This window comes from Dendrobates tinctorius, unplaced genomic scaffold (genome assembly GCF_039654945.1).
Source record: "Dendrobates tinctorius isolate UK_male_01 unplaced genomic scaffold, ASM3965494v1 ptg000156l, whole genome shotgun sequence".
Taxonomy (NCBI): Eukaryota; Metazoa; Chordata; class Amphibia; order Anura; family Dendrobatidae; genus Dendrobates; species Dendrobates tinctorius.
In genome coordinates, this window is record NW_027361823.1 from 27,959,303 (window position 1) to 27,970,899 (window position 11,597).

Here is an 11,597-nt window from a genome sequence, read left to right on the forward strand (position 1 = left end):
TGTGTTTTTTATTTTTATTTGAATATGTATGTAATTATTTTACATGTTGCATTTTTGTTTTTTGTGTGAGCACAGGTGACGGCTGACGAGAGACTACGTCTCCCATCAGCAGCTCCTGCCATCACTGTTCTCAGTGACAGCAGACACAGGCTGATGGGAGGAGTAGTCTCATCAGCCCATGCCTGCTGACCTGCGGTAAGCGTTGTACCACAAGTCACCGCTGCGGTCACAGTCACAGATGCGGGGTCACACTGACATCTGCCAGCATGACCCCACGGCGCTATGACCGACGGTCGCGTTACCACCGATAAGAACCACCACGCCAGTGTTTACCATGCTATCACACAAATGACAGCGTGGTAAACATCATAGGAAGCCGGTAAAAAAAGGAAACAAAAACTCAACAAATCCAAAAACTTTTTTATACTTGTGTTTTTGCTGTGGATTTGACTGACTCAATTGAAATCAATTTGTGAAAAACGCTACAAATGTGCACAAAGAATTGACATACTGCAGAAAAAAATGTATTGCAAATACTCTAAGGAAATTTACTAATCGTGTACACAGCACTTCCGGATTGTCGTTGAATTAGCTTAAGGTTTCCATAGCGTTTTTAGCCCCTTTCTGCGTGGAAAAAATGCAGTGGAAACGCATCAAAACGCACTGTGTGCACATAGCCTTATAGTCCTACAAATACTACAGATCTGCTATTCTCCAGAACTCATACAAAGAGGCGAGCCGCTTGCCTGAAGCCAGGAAATAAGGAAACTAAGGAGAATGCAGAGCTTTGAGCTGCTCAAGAGACAGCTTGAGAATACCCCTTTAGCATTCAGTACAGTGTCCATGCTTCAATCTTTATACTGCAGCTTACTAGTTTACTCTAATAACACTATGTACTGAAACATTAACTAAATATTCTTTGTTTTTGCAGGAGTCGAGGAAATTTCCACCTTGTCAATCACATCCATGATGTGAAGCCTCAGTCTGTACAGAAAAGCCGCTCTTATATTAATCGTGTAGGCATACAGCCAATGAAATTATTGCACGAGTCGGGTGACTCTCCCAGAGATATATGGAAGCCGCAGAAGAAAAGTGACCCGACCGCGTGTGGACGAAAAGTTCACAGCAAGCCTAAAATGGGGAAAAAGGCAGGCATGTGTAATAATGTATATAAACAATATTAAATCAGCCGTTTACATTTTGTAAGAAAAAAAGAGAATTGCTTTATGTTTGGAGGGGGCACTTTTTGCTCCGTATAACTGTAAATGACGAAAGCTTTGCTCTTTGTTGCCAGTATCTGCTGGGACAGGCTATGAATATTGCTACTATTTGTTTGCACCATATTATTCCTTCAGTTGACGATTTGCACATGAACACGTAACTGCTGGAACCTTTATTTTTAGATATTATTTTAGATATTGATATTTATTGAAATGCATCTGGAGGTATGGATACAGAGATGGTAAATATTACGTTCATGGATAATGAATTCCTTTCCTACGCTTGAATCATTTATTATACAGTATGTATGGGACGACATTGGTTTCACAGTTCTGTACATTCTAAGATGGAAAGTGCCTGACATCGCATCCGCTGTGTAAGGCTACAGTCCCACCATGAGTATTTGGTGATTTCTTGATGTTGGAGATTTTCTACAGCGTTTCGGTAACTATTAGCTAAATTAGGATTTTTTAAATTGTGTTTTTAGCACTTTTTTTTTACATGCGTTTTTACCACTTTTTTTATACTGGTATTTTTATCTTCTTTTGGGATGTCATGTGTAAAATACAGCTGATTTGTTTTGGATGCCTCCTTTTCCATGGCTTTGATAGGATGTTATTGATAGTTATGCACAGGTTAAATGTATTGATAGTGGAGCACTAAAACTACATTATTTTTTACCTGTGGATTTTCCTCATCTCATATAAGTCTATGGGGAAAATCCGTATATAAAGCGCATGTTTACTGCAAGAGGAATTGACATGTTGCGGTTTTCAAAGACGCAACGCAAGTCAATTTCCGCTGCGTAAAAATAAAAAACAAGCACAGGCTTTAGTTTAGATTTCTATAAATCCCATTCACTTTGATGGTATTTTAATTTCTTTTTTTTTTCTGCAGTCAAGATGCACAATGTTAAAAATGCACCAAATACTCATCATTGGATCTTAGTCTAAAGCAGTTCTGTTACAAATGTGCAATACCTATAGTGGTAGACAAATCAGTCATAAATGGGTATTCCAATGGATGACGTTAAAGCAGATCTATCACCAGATACAATCTGCATACCTTATTGAAGATGCTGGTGTACTTACTTTGAAAATCCTTATCAGAGTAATCGTATAATATTTTTAAAAATTTACATTCAGTCGAGCCCAATTAGCCTGATTTAAATCTTCTTAAAGTCCTTCCTTACTGATTCTGAATCTCCACCCACCTCGCCATTTCATCAGTGTCCCTCCTCCCTGCTGAGATCTCACAGTGCTCAGTACAAGAGTCAGCTGTCAGTCAGGCTAGGAGGGCAGAAATGGACTTATGAGCTCTCTTATTCTATGGCTGGATTCATAAAATGCTTATTTTAACCCATTTCTGACATGTGAGGTACATGCAATTGCGGATAACCAAAGGTTTGCCATTGAAGCCAGGGCCTCCATCGCTGCCATCTTGGTACTCCTAATGGGAGATCATTAATCTTATTATATACTACAGTCATTATTGTAGTATTGCAGTATATAGTACAAGTTATCAAAATTAATCAGTAGTTCAATGTCCCTAGGGGGACTAAAAAAAATAATAAAGTAAAAATTGTCTTCAAAAAATATTAAAATGTTAAAAATTATAGTAGCTTAAATCACGCCCTTCCTTACAATTAAAAAAATAAAGAAATTAAAAAAATAAACATTTGGTATCTTGGTGTCTATAAAATGATTTAACCTGTATTATCCAGGGGGTAAAGCAAAAAAAAACAAACAAACAAAACAATACAATCGTAGTTTTTTGGTATATAGCAAAATGAATGGTGTCGTTCAAAACTACAACTCATCTCCTCAACAGAAAAATGAAAGTATTGAGTCTTGGAAGAAATAGAGTAATAAAGAAAAGCACAAAAACGGAAAATGGCTCTGGCAGAAAGGGCTTAAAGTCAGGTATATATGGCAATTCTGACGTAGATTTTCAAAGCAAATACACCAGTCGCAAAAGGTCAAAAAGAGGTATTAAATACTGCATTCTGCATTAATCACATACTTACTGGATTAATGATAAATGTTTCATTGATAGGAATGCGTCTGCTGGGGTACCTATGGGTTGCTAATGAATAATAATTTTAACATATTCCCATTGTTGTGCCCTATGAATAAAGCACTTTACAAGAGATTGCTTAAGGCTATGTGCACACGTTGCGGATGTTGATGCGGGTCCTCAGCGTTCTCTCTCTCTCCATTCCCAGTACCACCTATCAAATCCTCTCAGCAAAAACGCATTAAAGTCCACAACAAATCCGCATCAATTCCGGATTAAATCCGCAACCGTTTTGCCCTGCGTTTTCTGCCAAGAGGTGTGGATTCTCTGCAGAAAATTACACAGGCTAATCTGCAATGTGTGCATATACCCTAAAAGGGTTTTCCGTGCTGAAAAGAAAAATCTGCAGTCACTGTGTGAACACATCGTTACGATTCCCCTGTATTTGCCATTCAAGTGGGCCGTCATATGTATGCAAAACCACAGACATGCTGTCGCGTGATTACTCACTCGCATGGGGAATACAGGGGAATCATGACAGTGTTTGCATCCCACTTCTAGTTAATGCTAATGAGTCAGAGACCCGAAAATAGCAAATAGTTGTGTTGCAGTATATAGGTGTTATTTATGTTGCTATAGTGCAGTGATTCCCAAGCTCCAATCCTCTCGGCCCCCAACACGTCAGGATTTCCTTAGTGTTGCACAGGTGATGGAATTAATATTAGAGGGAACCTGTCACCAGAAAAACTATTAACCTGCAGGTATGGGGCTAATCTGCAGGTTAATGATGTCACTAACCTGTCTGGCGCACGTACTTAGCGCCATCGCTGCTGGGAGAAAATTAACTTTTTTCCTCCTGGCAGTGTTCTGGCTTCAGTCACGGGGCTGGGTCCGTCACAGGTTCAGTCACCGCTTTGAGTTTAGAGAGTGGCAGTTGTAACTGCGCCCCAGCACTGACTGACACTGGCTCAGCATTGGGGCTGGCTGTAAGGTAGAGCTGGGTCCCCGGTTACAGCCACCGCTCTGTATTCTCAGAGTGATGACTGAATCCCTTACACTGTTGGGGGGAATGAAGTTAATTTTCTCCCCCCAGCATTCGGCTACTTGCGGGCGCCGGGCAGGTTAGTAACACTATTAACCTGCAGATTAACCCCATATCTGCAGATTAGTAGCATTTTTTCTGGTGACAGCTTCTCTTTAAAGCATCAGAAACTGCAACAGGTTCTCTCCCCCGTGCAACACTAAGGAAATCGTGAAAACATGATGTGTGGAGGCCGTGAGGACGGGGTTTGGGAAACACTGCTCTAGGTGATTAGGCTAACTATATAGATTTAGATGAGAAAAGGATCAAACAATCTTTTAGATATCCTTTGTTAAACAAGTTTGTACATTTGGGATAAAATGATTAGCTGATTTTTTTTTAGAATTTTCTCTATACAGATTGATCATCGAGATAGAGGTGCTGTACATCTACTACAGTAATGGTATGATACCTAATGGGTGTATTCCTAGTAATGACTTTCTGACAGACAGGTGCTGCTTCTGAATACGTGCTACATAGAGACAGAGTGCAATAATCACTTACTGTATGTTGTGTATGGGAGACATCATAGCATCTATTCTGCACCCACCAGCTCAGAGACAACTGAATAATATAGATGGAGCCTACAGAGTGGAAAACTGGTGAAAAATGCAGATTAAAAGTTATATTATGGTGATCATAGATATTCTTCATATACATGCACATCATTTTGTAAAGTCACCTTAAATTACTGTTACACAGCAAGGGAACCTCTCAGCTCTTTTTACATATGGAAGTTGTGGTATGCCTGAATAGTCCCCCAATAAAAATGATACTTTTTTGTATAGATTCCATGAGCTGCTTAAAGAAATCTAGTGTAGAAGAGGCATGCAAGTCAGTTTGGAAGTGCACTATGGGCATGTGAGTGCACTTAAATTTCTTCTAAGAGACACACCTCAGTGCACTTCCATGACTGGCACATTCGATCTCTAGAGAAAAGGTACCATTTTTATTTGGAGAGGAGCACTTATACAGACTTACCACTACTTTCAAATATAAAAACTTACAGGTTCCTTTTAAGATTCTATTTTTTCCCCCAAATTTCTGTATTCATATGTGTGCTATTTCTTTATAGGAAAATATACATAAGAGCAGATTTCCCAATAATCTCCTAATTTTAGACATTTTTTTTTATCTATCTTTACACCACTTCTTGGTTGTATCAGACCTATTTTTCTGCACTAAACCTTGAGCGCATTCTGATGCCTCTTAAGCCACACATTTCCTCCCTAAGTCAGACAACTTTTCAATCAAGGCCCTAAACACTGGAAAAATGTCCTTAATGTACTTGAATTCTGACAATTTTGAGATAGAATTATAAAGAATTTTGAATAATAAATGAGCTTTTATGCTTAGATTTTTTTTTATATTCCAACGACCAGTGTTTTACTCACATGGCACTCTCTGGTTGTGATGCTTTTCACACTATTTTATTATGTCTAAAATAAATAAAAAAAATGCATTTACAAAAAGTTTTTATGTAATAAAACTGCATTAAACCCGTATAAAATTCCTGACATATTTAAAAAACCCTGTGTGAACATGGCTTTTACCAAAAGGGCCATAAAAACTACTCCAGAAACTGTAATACATGTCACACAGGTACTATAAAAATATTTTAGAATGCCGTGTATTGTTCTTCAAAGCCCTATGTACTACAATAGTATTAAACTACTCAGAATAACTACCACACTGACTTTTTCAAAAAAAGTTCTTGTATGTATAGTGAGTTATTCAATATCAATGTGCCCTGACAGATCCATAATTATTGAGATATATATATATACATATCTAATATATAAAGCTCAAGTGTGTGTATGTATGTATGTATGTATGTATGTGTGTGTATGTCCGGGATTGGCTTCCACACCGTCGCAGCTACAGCCACAAAATTTGGCACAGTCACACGTCTGGACCCCGAGAGTGTCCTAGGCTATGTTGTGAGGCGAAATTTTAACCCCGCGCGTTCCAATTCACCAAACAATTTTGCCCCTATCTACATAAGGGGGAAAAATGTGTGTGTATCAAGCCCCGCCCCTCATTATGATGTCACAATGGTTGCCATGGCGACGCTGATGTCATCATAGGTTGCAAGCCCCGCCGCTCATTGGTTGACTATGGGATGGAGGATGTGTGATGGGTATATGGGCACGGGACTATGGGATGAGGATATGTATGATGGGTATATGGGCACGGGACTATGGGATGAGGATATGTATGATGGGTATATGGGCATGGGACTATGAGATGAAGGATGTGTGATGGGTATATGGGCACTGGACTATGGGATGGAGGATATGTATGACGGGTATATGGGCACGGGACTATGGGATGGAGGATGTGTGATGGGTATATGGGCACGGGACTATGGGATGAGGATATGTATGATGGATATATGGGCATGGGACTATGAGATGAAGGATGTGTGATGGGTATATGGGTACTCGACTATGGGATGGCGAATATGTATGATGGGTATATGGGCATGGGACTATGGGATGGAGGATATGTGATGGGTATATGGGCATGGGACTATGGGATGGAGGATGTGTGATAGGTATATGGGCACTCGACTATGGGATGGAGGATATATATGTTGGGTATATGGGCACGGGCCTATGGGATCGTGGATATGTATGATGGGTATATGGGCACGGGAATATGTTTGCAGAGAAAATTAAGTGCTGTCAGTCCCCAGTGAGTGACATGGGGTGTGCAAAACCAGTGGACTGAATAGCACACTGAGCCTCTTGGCCACACCTAGGGTGCACTGAGCATCTAATTAGTATATTTGATTAAACTTCAATTTCTGCAGAATGGAGGCAGAAATTGACGCAATAAAAATGTGATTACAAGAGAAGATAATATTCTGCTACAGATGAATCTGGATAAGTTGGGAAATTGGGCCGAAAGGTGGCAGAGGCAGTTTAACAATGATAAATGCAAGGTTATACACATGGGAAGAAGGAATCAATATCACCGTTACACACTGAAGGGTAAACCACTGGGTAAATCTGACATGGAGAAGGACTTGGGGTTCCTAGTTAATGATAAACTTACCTGGAGCACCCAGTGCCAGGCAGCGGCTGCCAAGGCAAACAGGATCATGGGGTGCATTAAAAGAGGTCTGGATACACATGATGAGAGCATTATACTGCCTCTGTAAAAATCTCTGGTTAGAGCGGGTACAAAGGAGGACAACAAAATTAATAAAGGGGATGGGGGAACTACAATACCCAGAGAGACTAGCAAAATTAGGATTATTTAGTCTAGAAAAAAGACGACTGAGGGGCGATCTAATAACCATGTATAAGTATATAAGGGGACAATACAAATATCTCTCCGAGGATCTGTTTATACCAAGGAAGGTGACGGTCACCAGGGGGCATTCTCTGCATCTGGAGGAGAAAAGGTTTTTCCACCAACATAGAAGAGGATTCTTTACTGTTAGGGCAGTGAGAATCTGGAATTCCCTGCCTGAGGAGGTGGTGACGGCGATCTCAGTCGAAGGGTTCAAGAGAGGCCTGGATGTTTTCCTGGAGCGTAACAATATTGTATCTTACAGTTATTGTTAGGTTCTTTAGAAGAACGTAGATCTTGGGATTTATTCTGACAGAATTTTATAGGCTGAACTGGATGGACTAATGTCTTTTTTCGGCCTTACTAGCTATGTTACTATGTTTTTATAAGGGCTGCATCCCCTATAAAACTATGTCCCTGATTCATCAAAGTGTTTACACCAGAAAAGTCGCTAAACTTTTGCATAAAAGCTATTGCCACATTTGGCGTTTTCTAGCTAGTTTCAGGCTGCTCTTCCAAAATGGGAGCAGCCGGGTTCAGACGGTCATAGTTACTCCCGCAAGTCTAATTCATGAAAAGTGACAGCATTTCTGACTCATGAATCTAGTACCCGACTGAAGTAAGATTTCACTTCGGGGTCATGGAGTTGCTGATAAGATTTGCCAAATTCTCTAGGTGGTGTGCATCTCATTCCCCTCATTAAGACCTAACGAATATGGGGATATGTGCTTAGTTTATACTGCAGGTTTGGGCTGATAGACTTCTTTTAAGCCAAGTCCAGGAGTGGATTTAAAGGGAACCTGTTATAATGATTTTATTACTGAAACTATGGTTGTACAGGTCATACTATTACAATAAGAATCATACCTGTTTTGTAATATTCTGATCTGCCAGCACTAAGAAATCAAGCTTTGTAGCCAAATGCAAATTAGCGTGGAAGTGCATTGTGGGCGGGTAAATGCACTTGCAGTGTATCAACCTAGATGCATCCTCATTCAGTAGACACATTTCTGTATATCAGTATTCCTCATGATAACGTTACAATAATTTACTATCGAAAGAAGCTAAGCTCTAAAATATCAATTTATGGCTACATTAAGAAATGTATAAATCCTGTGTATACTACTACCTGACTACACAGGGGGAAGGACTGCACCAATCATGTTTTAGTATAGTTTAAAGTAAAGCTTTGTCGGATACTGTAATAAAATATTTTTCTATAAATGGATTGTATAATAAATATATATAGAAGAAGGTATGTGATACGTGTATTTGCAATACTTTTAATATGTGTTTATGTATATAGATTGTCACGCCATTGTCCTAGTTGATACTTAAGACAATCACGCTTGCACTTATTAGAACCACTGTGCTTTTTTAGAGACATCCTAAAAAACAAACATTTAGTCGGTAATAATGGTTAGGGTTACTTCCCATCAGGATTGAATGATATTTATTGTACACTTACATGCTCCATTGTTTTTGAATGATTTTTGCTCAAAGAAGAATCCTTTGTATATACACCCTGCTGAGATGGTGTAAACATTCATCAATCTATCGAAAACCTCTTGATAAGCAAAGTTGTTGAGAAAAAAATAGTAAAAAAAAAAAGAAGACCAAGGGCACGATTTATCATTTGCGATTAATTATTATTTTTTTTCTTTTGTAGTATTTGCTGACTTTTTTGCACCAAATTCTTCGAACTGGCACGAGGGGTTCATGTATTTGGCGCAAAATCAAGAATGCTTTTATTTTTGTCTTTAATCATTTCTTTCTGACTTTTTAACATCAGAAGTTACATGTACTTGATTGAAAACTCCTCCAGGAACCTTACTTAAGACAGGGACTGGAGTGAGGTGCACAAAAAAAAGGGACATTTAGTTAAAGACACATTTAACAAATCTGCCTAAAACATCTGGGTAAGCCAAGATCAGGAAAAATAAAAATAAAGACTTGAAAAATGAAAGACAACTTAAAGAGTGTCGCAAAATGGACAGAGAATAAAGTGCAAATACTACAGCTAAAAAAAAGGTAAATTGCATCATAGAAGTGAAGGATCAGAAATGGGGGATATAGTCTTGTAGGGGATCTTGCCTCTTTGAAAATCGCACCTTTGGTATTTTAATTGCTGCCTCTATCCTGCATAAGCTGAAGTTTTATCAAATATGCTATTTAGGGTGCTTGGTGCACCCTTGGTGTGGCCAAGAGACTCATTGCCCACTTGTTTCGCATGACCCACCTTCCTCATTGGAGCAAACACTACCTGCAGAAAAAGTTCAGGCTGGCCAGCACTATCAATCATCAGTGAGGGAGGCGAAGGCATACAAAACCTGTGGAATGGTGCACTGAAGCTCTTGGCTACGTGAAGGGTGCACCAAGGACCCTAATTAATATATTTGATTAAACCTCAATTTTTGCGGTACAGAGGTAGTGATTAAATCACTTAAGGTGGGATTTTATAGGGGTTAAATCCCCTCCATGGCTATGTGATCAGTTTAGGCTGTCAGTTTGGGCTGATAGACTTCTGTTCAAGGGTTTTTGCGCTTTAAATTTTAAATTTTTATATACCTAACATAACAAACAGAGAAGGTGCTAGCCCTCTCTTGTTCCAACACCAGCTCTCCATGCTGCATCGGCTCAGTGATCGGCTGCAGAGGTGATATGAGCTGCTGAAGAGCCGTCACTGCTGCAGCCAAAACAGTGAGACCGGAGCAGCAGCAGAGGGTATCTATGCTCTGTTCATTATAATATCTATATAAAAGCATTTGGAGTCCACTTTTCTTAAAGTACAAAACCCCTTTAAGGAGTACTCTTATCATAGAATGGTATGCCATATTATTCTGATTTGTGGACGTCTAGGCTCTGGGATCGCTGTACATTTAAAGATTGATGGAGTCACGTTGTGTTATATAGTTGTGGCCAAAAGTATTGACACCCCTGCAATTCTGTCAGATAATACTCAGTTTCTTCCTGAAAATAATTGCAAACACATTCTTTGGTATTATTATCTTCATTTAATTTGTCTTATGAAAAAACACAAAAAGAATTGTCCTAAAGCCAAATTGGATATAATTCCACACCAAACATAAAAAAGAGGGTGGACAAAAGTATTGGCACTGTTCAAAAAATCATTTGATGCTTCTCTAATTTGTGTAATTACAGTAACAGCACCTGTAACTTACCTGTGGCACCTAACAGGTGTTGGCAATAACTAAATCACTCAACCTCTGTCCTGTGTCCTTGTGTGTACCACATTGAGCATGGAGAAAAGAAAGAAGACCAAAGAACTGTCTGAGGACTTGAGAAACCAAATTGTGAGGAAGCATGAGCAATCTCAAGGCTACAAATCCATCTCCAAAGACCAGAATGTTCCTGTGTCTACCGTGCGCAGTGTCATCAAGAAGTTTAAAGCCCATGGCACTGTGGCTAACCTCCCTAGATGTGGACGGAAAAGAAAAATTGACAAGAGATTTCAATGCAAGATTGTGCAGATGTTGGATAAAGAACCTCGACTAACATCCAAACAAGTTCAAGCTGCCCTGCAGTCCGAGGGTACAACAGTGTCAACCCGTACTATCCGTCAGCATCAGAATGAAAGAGGACTGTATGGTAGGAGACCCAGGAAGACCCCACTTCTTACCCCGAGACATAAAAAAGCCAGGCTGGAGTTTGCCAAAACTTACCTGAAAAAACCTAAAACGTTTTGGAAGAATGTTCTCTGGTCAGATGAGACAAAAGTAGAGCTTTTAGGGCAAAAGCATCAACATAGAGTTTACAGGAGAAAAAAGAGGCATTCAAAGAAAAGAACACGGTCCCTGCAGTCAAACATGGCGGAGGTTCCCTGATGTTTTGGGGTTGCTTTGCTGCCTCTGGCACTGGACTGCTTGACCGTGTGCATGGCATTATGAAGTCAGAAGACTGCCAACAAATTTTGCAGCATAATGTAGGGCCCACAGTGTGAGAAAGCTGGGTCTCCTTC

At 39.6% G+C, this 11,597-nt stretch overlaps 1 protein-coding gene across 1 annotated transcript in view; it reads left to right on the forward strand.

Moving 5' to 3' along the window:
- Positions 1–6,005, forward strand: part of ZNF365 (zinc finger protein 365) — a 66,403-nt gene extending 60,398 nt beyond the window's left edge. The window contains exon 5 of the mRNA XM_073548295.1: positions 932–6,005. Coding sequence (XP_073404396.1) covers positions 932–1,184 — 253 coding nt within the window. The 3' untranslated portion in view covers positions 1,185–6,005. The remainder of the gene's footprint in view (positions 1–931) is intronic.
- Positions 6,006–11,597: the final 5,592 nt, after the last annotated feature.